This window comes from Microtus oregoni, unplaced genomic scaffold (genome assembly GCF_018167655.1).
Source record: "Microtus oregoni isolate MIOR12 unplaced genomic scaffold, Mior012 000001F_ref0000356, whole genome shotgun sequence".
NCBI lineage: Eukaryota > Metazoa > Chordata > Mammalia > Rodentia > Cricetidae > Microtus > Microtus oregoni.
In genome coordinates, this window is record NW_024543060.1 from 90,216,268 (window position 1) to 90,229,544 (window position 13,277).

A 13,277-nucleotide genomic window follows, 5' to 3' on the forward strand; every position below is an offset into this window, starting at 1 on the left:
ATAACAGCTCGCTGTTGTGTTTTCAGCACGATCTCACATACAGATAAAGACAAACAAAGCTCCGCCCCGACGTCTCCTTGGCCTAACAATTAATAAGAGGTTCGAACTTTCCAGACAACCGAAACAATCCTTTGGGATGTAAGACCCTATGAAGATGCGTGGAAAGGTGTGGGATGGGTGGGTGCCAGGGTAACAGCTCAGGGCAAAAGGATGAGCTGCTACCAGGGTTGTCAAAGACATTTGGCTGCAGGGAAGATCAAAGCCTCCATGGCCGGTTATGGAGGACAAAGGGGGATCTCCTTGGGAGAGACCTTGTGCCTGTTGTCAGTGTGCCTGGTTCTTCCCTGTGGGGTTTGAGATCCAAAGGAGGGCTTCTCTGTGGAGAGATGGAGTTGGCTCTGATGGATAGCGCAAGGGATGCTGGTACAGCACATGGTGTCTGGACAAGGTAGTTGGAAGAACCCTGAAGCCATATAATGCTCAGTTTCTTTCTTGGACCTCAAATGTCTACCTGCCATTGTTGATGTGAGACCTTCTGATACCATGGTCTTCAAGCAGCTTGGTGAGCTACTCATGGTACAGATAGAACCCTGGCTGTTCCCACCATTGCAAGGCTCTCTCCCCATGCATCATAGGACTTCATAACCTTTACTACCACAGAGATGTTTGGTCCAACTAAATAGCCTTTTGGTAATCCATTGAAAAAACCAAACCAAAAAAAAAAAAAAAAAAACCTTCCAAACTAAAACCTTCAGGAAATGAAACATTGGAGGTTTTCTAATAGAAGAAGAAACCGCAAGCAGTAAGTGATAGGTAAGGCTCCCAGAACATGGGGTTTCACGGTGCTCACGGCAAAGGGCCATGTACCATCTGAGGGAGCCATGTACCATCTGAGGATTCCAGTGAAATTTTCATCTACAGTGGCTATCTCTATTCAAAGGAAACATTTTTCTTTACTCTGAGGAAATCCGGTTGGTATTTCCTCAGTGGTCCCAGGGCTAGACTGTAGGTTCATTACATGGATATATCTCCCCCTACCCGGGCCTCATTTCAACAAAATGTTGAAAACCAACCAGCTGCTTTCTCTCAGGGCTCTTGCTCCTTATTTTCCAGAGGATGTCTGTGATTTGGGGGAGCCTTTCCCTAGACTGCAAAACTGTGGGCTTCTGAACAGTGTTCGTAACTAAATGAGCATATTGCCCAGAGATGAGACGCTATGGTTTGGTTTTTGATCCATCAGGTTTCAATGTCCATACCTTTCATTCCGTTTCTTGTGTCCATGCGTGTGTTGTGTGTCTGTTCAGTATGTAAGTTCAAGCGTGCGTGCCATAGCCTATGTGTGGAGGTCAGAGGTCAGCCACGAGTGTAAGCCCCCACTCCTACCTTGTTTGAGGCAGGGTCTCTTGTCTCATTGTAGGTCAGAGCAGCTGGACCATAGACTGCTAAGGCTTTTCCTGTTTCTGCTTCCTGTGCCGCCTGATTGGGACACTAGAGCTGTAGGTTGGTGCCACCACATCTGACTTCCCGTCTTCCTCCTTGCGTGACACATGTGTCCATGTCTTACATTCCCCCAGCCTGGGTCTTACGCTCCTTGTTTGTCTAAGGCAATAACCAGCTTTGCCTGTCAAAATGGGAATACCGACGAAGTGGGCGGTCGAATAGATTTTGAAAAAGTAAATCTGATACAAGCAGATCATTTTTTTTGTCATTAACTAAGACAGTGGACATCATTGTTGCTACTAATAATTGTATCAGCTGCCCCAAGTGGAAAAAGTGAACATATAGCTACCTAGACTTTTTCCAGTATCTTATTATTTTTCCTGTGGATTCTGCATCTGAGTCTAAGGAGAGAGTAAATAAATGCCCTAGATAATGGGTGTGAGGCCCCGTGTATCTGGTCCTGGTCAAAACTGACATTCTAATCTAGTAGCCCATTTAACCCTCATACCAACACTATAAAGAGGTCCCATCTTACAAATAAAGGGACTGAGGCCTGGGTAAAGAGCTTGTTCAAGGTCTTGCGGAGTGAGCTAATGCTGGACCCTGGATTCTTATCAAATGAGGCCACACTTTGTCCCTAGAACCCCTCATTCTCCTGTTGATAGTACCCCATCCAGGTGGAGACACACTTAACAAATATTTGCAGGCCATAAAATTGGAAGCTACTTTCTAATTTCATACAGATACCTTTCCTTAGTCCCACAGACAGTCTTCTGGGGAATATTTTTTAAAGTGGTCACAAGCATTTGTGGGTCAAGATTAAAGCCCAGTGCGTTCGTTCTTTCTTTCTTTCTTTCTTTCTTTCTTTCTTTCTTTCTTTCTTCAAACCATATCTATGGCCTATTAACTCCATGTACTAATGAGGGCAAGGTCATAAGGTCAAGTCCAGATGTATCAATTTCAAAGAGAGTAGTTTTTCCACAGGCTGTAGCCATACTCACCCCCAACTTGACGAGCGCTCACACAAATGCAAGCCTGGCATCCCCAGATGGGTACCGCACAAAAAAATGCACATGGGTGGAGCTCAAAATCGATGCGGGCCCAAAGCAGAGCTAGCGGCGGCCGTGCATCTCTTTTTGAATACTGTCCTCGTCTGTCATTGGACAGGCATACCTGATAGGCTGCTGGAAGGCTTTGGGTCGACTCAGAGAGTCCTCTTCCCTGCTTCTGAAAGCTGAGGCAATGTAAAAGAGTAAAGACGACAGTCACCAGACCGTCCTAGATATCAGAGAGAAATGATAACCTCGGGCTCAGGACCTGGGAGTTTGTGGCCACGTCTGAGTTTCTGTTCTGTCCTTGGAGAACTCAAGGCCACATTAAAACACAGGAGAGCAGCTGACTGTTAGTTCTTACAGTGAGTGGATTGCCTACCTTTGGGGACCAACCGAAATGATGTCAAGAAGACAAAAGAAGCTAAATGTTCCTTGGTCACTAGTTACATCCAGGATTCTCCTTCCTTCGATAGCGCTGGGGCTTGCTGCTCACAAGCTAGTCCTCGACTGTGGAGATTAAACTTCATTTACTTCAACAAAAGCCCCTTGTTTTATTGACAAGGACATTTCAATCCAGGACGTTTAAGTGCCTGCCAAAGTCACACGAATAATGATTGACAGGTCTGGGGGTAGTTTTCTGAGCTCTGTTTATCAAAGGAAAGAGGCCCGAGTTCATAAGAATAACCTAAACCTAGGAAGGCTTGTGCAGTCAATAACAATGAAAGCTAATTGCAGAGTTTCACTTAAACTCCTTAAGAGCAGTATGCTCCGACACATGCAGGATGCCGTCCGCTGGCTCAGATCTGTTCTTAATAAGCATGCACATCGTAGGGATGTTTTACAAAAGCCGTAAATCTGGGCAGCCAGGAGGGTTTCCAACTTTCTTCTCTAACTGATTTACGTCTCCTTTGCCCAGACCGCCCGAGGTAAAGAATATACAGTTTATTTAAGGGACTGTTTATAGACTCTTAAACTAAAAAGGACCCCAGAATCTCTCTTTCTTCTGGTTGCTCTTAATTGAAACCATTCAAGATGGTTGGTTGCCGGTCAACTTTTTTTTTTTTTTAAATACCTCAAAGGGGAAAAATTCCAGGAGTTCCCGAACAGCATTGTTAAAATGGTTTAATCGCCATAGCTGTCAAAAATTATGCCTCTGACAAACCTAACATCTCCCATTTCATTTTACCCTTCGGTGTGCTTCAGACAAAACAAAGTTAGAGAGGGGCCGCCTGTGTGTGGGTTCCAGCACTTGGCTGGGGCAACGCAGAGCTCTTTCCTAGTGAACTTTCGCCTCCACGATGACCCTACTCTCCTCACAGGACCACGAGAGCATCAGCCTGATTGACACGCTCTTTCTCTGGCACCTGGGGAAGCATCTGGAATGAGCGCTCTTCATTGGGCCTTTCATTTTGTAAAGCATCTTGGGCAGCTGCATCGGGTTTCGATCAGGTGTTCTACTTATGCAGCGGAGATATTCACACCCCACCATCCAGGGGGCCGTGTCTGCCGCCCTCTCACAGAACTTGGGTTCAAAGGGCAATGCGCACTCATTCGCAAAACTGCATCCATCTACGCAAAGCAAGAATTACCAGAAAAGACCCCCCTCCAAAAACAAACTTACTTAGGACAATTGTAATAGGGTTCAAAACCCCTCCTTGTTAAACATTTTGTATTAGCCAATATATAAAGATGGAGGCAAATTTCTTTCAGATGTTTTGATATCAACCCAACATCACACACTATCTTCCATTATTAATAGAAATACATACTTCTAAAGTTGAGTTGAAACAGCTTAAATAAAATGGTATGGGCACAATAAAACTTTGGAACTAGGATGAAAACCCAGTAAGTGTCAAGTGGAGGGACAGAAACATGAAGACTGCTTCCCTTTAAAAGGTGCTTCGAGGGCTGGAAATGCTTGGGGCTGACTTTGCCACATGCAGTAAATCTCAGGGGATGAAAAGGAAACTCAGTAAAATTTGTTGACAACAGTTAATGCCTGTAAGAATAATTGGCTCAGGAACAAAACGGGCCATCAGTGTAGCTTAGGGATGGCCAAAGTACAGCTTCTAAGTTCTTGTTGGTATACACACATTGCATCCAGTGGGGAAAAAGCAAAACAGTTTCATCAAATAACTGGGAAGGCATGAGGGGAGCAGCATGTCCTAAAATGCTTGGCTGTCATAATTCTTGGTGGTTCTTACTACGAGAGTCCCACAGAAGCAGTTGTATTGAGTTTACCTGGATTCCACCTTGCCATTATCAAATTGATAAATACCAGCAACTATTGTATCAGTCAGGCATTGAACTTGACACCAGTCTTCAACAATGAATAGCTACAGCTATTTACTTATTATTTAGAGGGCAGAGCCTCATGGAGACATGTCGTAAGTGAGATGGAATATTCAGGAAAAGCATTAAGAATGTAAACTCTTCTCCCAAGGCTCTTTTCTCCTACAGCCTATGGCATCTTCTAGTCTAGACTTCTTGCTTTGAAGGCAAGGTCGGTCTCTCACTCATCATCAAGTTGTGCCTTGTGCACAGCACAGCCCCCCCCCCCCCCAGTGTTCCGACATAACCTAAAACAGCTGGAAAGGACCAGCTTTTCTCAGGTAGAGAGGACTGTGGTGTTGGACAGAAACCTATCAGGAATACCTTTGTGCTTAAAGAACAAAGCAGGCAGGGGATTTAGCTTAAATCCTGGAAGCCTATAAGACAGAATGTAGCTTAGAAAAGAAAATAAATACTTTCAATGACAGAATTGACAATAGCATGCTTCACAAAGCCGTTTCTCTACCCAGAATTGTTTGACGATGTTGTCAGTTGTCTTTTTGTATTTTATTTTGCCCAAACCATGGTAGATACACATGATCAGACTCCTCCTTGAAATATCAAGTGGCTCTATGGATTCTTTTCATTTTAAATTATTAAAGTCTAACTTGAACACACCTACTGCACCCATCACAGGCGTAGAAAGCCCAGTAGTCGTGGACCACACTTGGAAACCCTGGAGGACATCATGATGATTTTTACAGTGCAGCCTGGCACTAGGCAGAGGGCACTTACAGGTGTGGAAATTGCTGGGAGAAAGGAACTTGCACAAGTGAGTTGCCCAGACAAGCCAAAGTCCTTGGGAATCAGAGGTGAGATCCGTTCACACTTTTCAAAGTGAAAACGTGGCTCAATCGCAACAAACTATAGCTCATAGTTCCGTAACGCCAACGGCTCACGTTCACAGCCTACAGAATGATTTTAAAGGCAAAACAGTTCCCCTACCCGAGGAACTTATTCACTTACCCTGCAACCAAGAACTAGATGAAAGCTTTTTCTCTCTGGAATTTTAAGTGGATTTATTCAAATAAAGGACTGCCCGGAAGCAAAAGTGACCATTTCCCCATGCAAACAGCTAAAAGCATGTTAGACTCTTTGATGATATTCTGCCCCCTGTCTTTTTTTTCAGTTTATTTTGCCAAAACCACGGTCAATACACATTGCCAGTCTCCTTAATACTTCCCTTGCCCACCTCCAGACTGTAGGCATAAACTTTTGCTCATTCTCTCTCTCTCTCTCTCTCTCTCTCTCTCTCTCTCTCTCTCTCTCTCTCTCACACACACACACACACACACACACACACAGACCCCACATCACATCACATCACACAAGCCACCACCATTACACCTGCTCAAGAGAGAACTGACTTTTGGAGGGAACATGAGAGACTTTTGGAATGTGAATCTTCACAGGAGCCCTGTGAAGCTTGGTGGGTCACCGAGGTAATCCGTCTGTACGTGTGTGACGGGAACCCTGGAGAAGGAGCCATGCCCAGTTTCTGGGAACTGTTTAAGCTTCCAAAGACATGTATACAGTTCACATCTGTCTTTCTGTGTTCCGCTGCCTTATAATATACTGTGAAGTGAATTGTTTTCAAGTGATCATCGGCCTTGGTGGCCATGGTAACTTGGTGTGTGTTAGTTACAGACATTGACTCTGGGGCCTCTTTCTCACTGACTGTTGGGTTGCTTATTGTCTGAGACTTATGATATACACCATTGAGTTTTTCAAAGAGTCCTCTCCAGGTGGATATGACACCCAGAGAAGAACTATATTAAAGGGAGGCAGTGATTAAAATCTCAAGGTTAGTTTGTATATCAGTATGCTACCCCAGTGTGCAGTTAAAGAAGCCTCCATATTTGCAACCATGTCTTGGCGGAGATCGCCTTTTGTCCACTCATGGTGACTTTGTATCGCATGGTGACATCTAGTTTGTTCACAATTTAGTTTCTCAAGTTGGCATGAATTTGAAGTAGGGGAGCCTTCTCATTTCCCTCTGAATCACGGAACACTCAAAGTATTCCTGTATGTCCCCCAAAGGTCTAAGAATGAAATCTCCACTGCTCCAGGGTTGCTCTGTCCTAGTCTTCTTTAGAAGGGATAGGCGAGTGGGGTACACCATAAAAGTTGGAGAAGGGCTCACGAAGAAGGGGAAGTAGTTAAAGACAAACTCTTACAGAAGAAAATTCCACCCTAAATCCCCCAAACCTGCCGACGTCCTGCTGAAATGCTACCTGTCCTTTGAGGGGAGGGGCCTCAGGGGCTGAGGAAGGGGAGGGACCTCAGGGGCTGAGGAAGGGGAGGGACCTCAGGGGCTGAGGATGGCCGCCAGCCAGTCTGTCATCAGGTTATTCCCCCAGTCTCTGCGGTTGAGAACCCACATAATCATACACTTGAGAACTGCAGTAGCCCAGAGAAGAAGGGTGATGGGAGTGGGCGTGGGAGGGGCTACTCACTGAAGTAAAAGCCCCTTGGTCCACACACGAACTGAAGAGCGTCCACCAGCTCGGCCCCGCAGAGGGTCTCAGGTCCAGCTGTGGCAGAGCTGGTGAAGGTGAGCAAGCAGAGGGCCAGGTAGAAGAGATGGGAGGACGACATGGCGTGCATCTTTATCTGCAGAGAGAAAGCACAGAGGGTCAGGGATCCTGGTGGGTCTGGAATGGGTGGGACTTGAACACCTTTACTCGCAGGCTCTCCTCGCTGTCACTCATCAAGACTATCTGGCCTAGAGGAGCAATGGTGCGTGAAGAGGCATGAATACCCCTGCAGGTCCTGGCCCCAGCCAGCCTTGACATCAGACACCCCATGTTTAGTCCCTTTGATTTTTCAGAAGGTCTCCTGTGGGTTTTATGAGTTCCTATTACAAATAAATGGGGTAAAAGACTACAAACATTTGCTGCATGACAAAAGATGGCAGTTATTTTAGTGAGGGGATTCCCGTGCAATTCTGAAAGCCCAATAAAGCACCTCGATTATCAATAGTTAAATACACTCAGCTTTGCGGTCACAGTGTTTTAAGTGTTCTAAAGCATGACTACCTGCAGATGGTACATAGACTCATATCTGTTATTGATCAAAATTACTAAATTAACCAGGGTATTGTTTTCTGTCCATAGATTAAGAAGATTTTTTTTTTATACTGGTCGGAAAGGAATTGTGAAAAACATCATTTCAGAGACAGAGAGGAGCTGGGGCGGGGGAAGCGTGAGGGTGGGGGAAGAGGTGACTTACCTGAGAATGTTAGCGGACAACACAGCCATAAGTGGAAACCAAACAACCAATCCAGAAACAGGGGGAGACATGAGGATTTAGGAATGACATCATCTCTCTCACAGCACAGAGACAGAAAAGTCTGATGCCTTTCCTTAAACACCACGAAGGTCATATAGTCTGTAGCTCTATACCAAAATGCAGGGTGACAAGAGAAAGTCACGATGTCCTTATTTATTAACTAAAGGTTTAGATGAGGAAAGTGCCGTTAGGAGAAAGACTCCAAAATGAGGAAAAACCCTCTGATTGTTTTAGTTCAATGGAGAATGGACTCTGGGTAGAGTTAGGGTCTAATGGCAGCAGTCTTGGGTGGAACCCCAGCATGCCTTGCCTCTCCTGATCATCCTTTGCCCCCTTGGGAAACGTTCCTAAGTCCTGAGTATAGGCTTCAGGGCCGCTCTGGAACAAGGGGCCAACCATCTGCCATCAGACAAGGCAGACAGCTGATTCTGCTTTGGCCAGCTCCTCGACAGAAAGTCTGGGGGGGTTAGAAGCAAATGTCTGTGTTTTATGGCTGCTTTGGGAAGAGGGTTTCTAGTCTCTGTGCCCGCCTGGGGGGGGGGGAGAAACAAGCAGGAAAGGGGAGAAGGTCAGGGAGTTTAGCAATCATTTTTCTTAGCTTTAACAGGAAATAAAAGTAATGCTTTACATTCTAAAGTCCTTCTCTTCAGTTCACTACCAGAGGGGTCCACACAGACAGTGCAGGGCACTGGGCTTAAAAACCTGCCAGAGCCTTTAGTTGAGCAGCGGGAATTCTGACTTAATCTCTGGGAGGCATTCATGTGTCGTTCTATCAATTTTATAACAAAATCTATCAAGGGACCTCCAGTTGGCACAAGTTAGTCAGTGGTCGCGCGCCAAAGTCAGGGCTCCTGTGACTCAGGTCTCTCTTCCTTCTAAGGAGCAGACGAATAGGAAGACAGACAAATACTTCTTTCCCCATTGCCACTTGTGGAGCCAGCATGAGCGTTCTTCCAGGGAGGCTCCCAAGGTGAGCAGCTCTGCCTCCTTCCGACACACACACTTGGGCAGCATAGAAGGAGTCACCGACATGGGATCAGGTGACCTGCTCGGTGAAAGGGGTCACGGAGCTGCCCCGGAAGCTAGATTTTTTTAAAAGATGCTTTTTTTTTTTTTTTTTGAACCTCACAGTTGGGGAAAGTTCAAGCAATCCCATCAGGTGTGGAGTTTGAGACCCAGGTATTTCGTTTATGGTCACTTTCTCTGTCCTATGTGAACTTTCAACTTGATGGTTCTGCATCCCTGGCAAATGTTGCTCAATTATTTTAGACAAATTTCCAATTCTGTGGCTAGGTCTTCTTCAGCCTAGCATTTGGAGGGGGCAGGGAGCCAAGTCCCTGATTCTCAATAGCACAAGGTAAATATTCAGTAAGTGCTTGGAAAGCAGTTAAGAACGACAGGGGGACTCTAGTGACAGATCCTCATGAGAGAGGACATGCAATTACGGAGGAGGGATGACCTCAGTTAAGCCCTCCTTAGGACGTCGGCATGGAAGCCCTCCAACTCTATACAACCAAAGACACAGGTTTCCTAGAAATGAGCTAACAACTACTCATTTCCCTTGGTCATGAAAGGAATGACAGGGAGTTCCCATTTAGTATTCCTCATGGAAACCTGAACAGATCCAACCCAACAGGGCTTCCTGGGTTTGTGAAAGGGGCAGCCCTGTCATCCCCATAATTGGTCTTAGGGAACATGCCCCTAAGACTCTGGCAGCGGGTCCACTCTAGAATGAATAACTCTTCAGCAAACCCGGTTCTGAAACACCGCCCCCTAGCCCCGCGGAGTTATTTTGGATCGTGGTGAAGGCCAGACACCTGCAATGGTTAGCTTGGACCAACTCCACAGGAGCTATTACTCAGTCTCACAGCCTTGGTGAATTTAGACTGCCACAAGCTGTCATAGACTACATTTTAATAGTTCAAGGGAGAGTACACTTAAGTACAGCGAGGCATATACATCTCTAGAATCTAAAAACTGAAAATTGCTTTTTACCAATTTTCCTTTTCCTTTCTGCATGGGATCTGGGATTATACTGAAAAAACACTGATAAGTATCAGTACTTACAATTCTAGGACCTCTGGTACATTTTCCTTTAGCTCAGAGACCAGTCCAGCATACCCACAGGGAGTCGGAGTTTATCACACCGTGTTCCCCAAACAGAAAACAATAACGAACGTGCTTAGGAACTAAGAAAAGTCCAAAACAAGTCTCCCCATATGTTCTCCATTTCCTCGGCCCCCTATTTCATCAACCGCAGGGAAAACGACTAGAGAGAAGGCATAGATGCGCTAGGAAGAGGTCAAGGAAGAGCCTGGGAAAGAGAGGGTGAAAAAAACCCAATCCCGAACTCAGAACGCTTTCCTCAAAGATCATCCACAAATCCACGTTTCCAGAGACCTCTTGTGTGTTAACCGAGTGGGAGAGCAATTGATTCCAGTTGTCTGGCCGGCCCTGAGAATGTCTGGCAGAAGCGGGAGGGTCGGAGCCACGAGAAGGTACTCACTGGAGGTTCCGTCATTTGGGTATGTCCCAGGTCGTTTTCACAGCAGGTCCGGGTGGGGTATTATGAGGCCGATGTGAATAGAAAACCCAGGACTTAAAAACATGTGCTGTTTTGTGGGTGGGGTTTGTGAAAGCATCTAGTTAGATTTGGACACCCAGGCAGGTATGCTACCAGCCTGGGTAAACTGCCTTTTGTCCATTCAAACAACGAGCAAATTGCACAGCTGGGAGTTGAATCAATCCCCCCCTCACTCCTGATATCCCCCACCCCCCCACAGTGAAGCCTCTGATTTACATTGTATGGCCATGTATCTTAGCTACCCAGAATAGTGAGCTATGTTCCAGCTCCTTCCCCACCTTCCCCTGACTCAAGCCCTGGGAAATACCTTGAGCCCCAGAGTACAAAGCCAGCCTGTGCCCAGTGTGCACTGCTCAAGAGCGGTTGACCTCAGCTCATTGAATTACATTTCAAAGACCACCACGCAGCAGCTCCCCTCAACCAACTCCTGCTGCGAGGACAGGAAAAAGTTGAAGCTGTGTGGCTAGCTCCACTTCGGAAATGCCTTGCAGACCCAGCATGGAAAGAAAGTTCATTTGGAGATGATTTTCCAAACTTGCAGGGAATGCCGAGGTAACATGCCACAGCCTCTTTGATAAGCCCTTTAAATAGGGAGACGCGAGCCCAGCTGCCAGACCACACAGCCTATATGAACGCTGACTTCATAACTGCAAGGTGGTTGGAGCCCGCAGGCATCTCAAGGATGGCAGAGCTAGGCACTCGAAAAGGTTGTCTCCCTAACTCCCAAGCCACTTACTTGCCTAAGAAAAAGTCCGCAGCGAAGGAACGCTGCGCTCTGTGGCTGGGATCTTTTATGAATTAAGCCCTCCGGCAACTGCCTCCAAGGAGCCAGTGACAGTGGCTTAAAAGTGCTTGCAAACTGAAAAAAAAAAAAAACAAGTCTGGAAGGATATAATTTTGCTGAGAATGGAAACTTGAACCAGAGCCAGTGATCAGAAAGGAGAAGTCAGTGTGTTGACAGCGGCGGCCGCAGCCAGATTCACCTAAAGACACTTTACTGCACCCCGTGTAAGAGCAGAGGCTTGCAGCCCGAAATCCAAGCCCAAACTCAGTCCACCAAAGTCCCCTTCCAAAGAGAAAAGTTGGACAAGCAGCCTCCAGAAGGCTCCCGCTCTCCCGGCACAGCGTGGATCTGTTTAAATTTTCCGAATATGCAGAGGCAGCAAGTTGTCTAAGAGCTCCCTTTTTTTCAGGAAAGCAAATTAAACTTCACTTTAACTTTGACTTTCTGGGCATAAGTGCAAAGAATTCCTGATTCTTGGCTCCAAGAGGCATTTTTAAACAGCGTTCCTATCGTCTAAAATGTAACTTTTTAATCTGTGACAAGCCTCATAAATAAAGTCCTGACAAATTCCACACACATACATAGAGACAGACACACACACGGACATGGTCTTAAAAAGCGAACGCCTGCACCTGTGAAAGAAAAGCACAACCCAAGTTCACATCTAGGCTTTCTAGCCCCGAGCCATAGGCAAGATTTAAAGGAACCTCTTAAAAACGGCAGCGCGGAAGCCCCGTAGAAGTGGAGGGTTTAGCGTAAGTACCTTGCAATAGTTTCTACCCGTACAGATATCCCTGCAATTGCATTCATCTCCCGGAGCTCCTTCCACAGCTCGCGCAGAACTGCACATTCAGCAATTTGTAAATAACTCCCAGTTTCTGAAACAATGCAAATTCTAAAGCGAATAACACTTCTAGGCAAAAGGAAACAGCGCACAGTTTAAAGACAATCCCCCAATGACTCCGAAGAATAAGAGATATTTACCTTCAAGAAATCACAGAAGCAGCACTTAAATAATTGAGCAGGAAGACCGGTGACTTTTCCCATCGCTTCTGAAGTGCAAAGTCTGGAAATGAATTGGTGAGCAGGAATAATGAGGCAAAAAGAAATCCAGAGAGACGAGAGATGTTAGAGCAATGTCACATTTCAATTTTGAGGACTTTATTCCATTGCGCAGGCTCTATCTGCTCCGAATTTAGCAGTGACAGTGAGATTTAGCAAACAGAAGAGGGATTTAGAGAAAATCCTCACATTTATCTACAAAACACAGACGCTGTAGACAGGAAACAGCTGGGGGAGCGTTCGCCTTCTCTCTCTCCCTCTTCTGGCAAAGTTATCGAGTAAGGACTTTTTTGGGCACGGTGACAGAATAACATCATACCTTTGCTTTTCAAAACTGGAGCACAGAAGCGTTTTTTCTCTCCCCTTAAAAGAATGTGTGTTACTGACAGGGCTAGCAGACATTAAATACTGATGCTGCCGTAGAGAATAGGGTCTGTTCTCGGATTAACTTTCCACAGGGCACGAAGGTACACGTGCCTGCCAATACACCTTATCGGGATCAGAGGATCCAAATGGGGTAGCGGAGCAATTTTATATTTTAGGGTAAATACTGAATTTGAGAAAGAAGAAAAAAAAAAGGAAGAAAAGATCGTCTCCAGAAAGTCCGATGATGTTAACCCTGAAGTGACCAGGCTGAGCTGGTAGGAAAGCCAGGGCTCCGGTGACCCCTCGCCCTACTTGCCAAGCGAGGGGAATGATCTCATTTCCTAAAACCTATAGACAGGCAGGCAGC

At 45.9% G+C, this 13,277-nt stretch overlaps 1 protein-coding gene across 6 annotated transcripts in view; it reads right to left on the minus strand.

Moving 5' to 3' along the window:
* The window catches only part of Igf1 (insulin like growth factor 1), a 75,703-nt gene extending 62,672 nt beyond the window's left edge, over positions 1-13,031 (minus strand). The window contains exons 1-3 of one of the 6 annotated variants that reach the window (XM_041672397.1): positions 12,864-13,031; positions 12,467-12,548; positions 7,280-7,436 (exon numbers count right to left, since the gene is read on the minus strand). In XM_041672397.1, the coding sequence (XP_041528331.1) occupies positions 7,280-7,436; positions 12,467-12,548; positions 12,864-12,946 (322 nt within the window). In that variant the 5' untranslated portion in view covers positions 12,947-13,031. The other 5 variants (XM_041672405.1, XM_041672423.1, XM_041672441.1 and 2 more) reach the window with 5 other exon arrangements.
* Between the last annotated feature and the right edge of the window lie 246 nt (positions 13,032-13,277).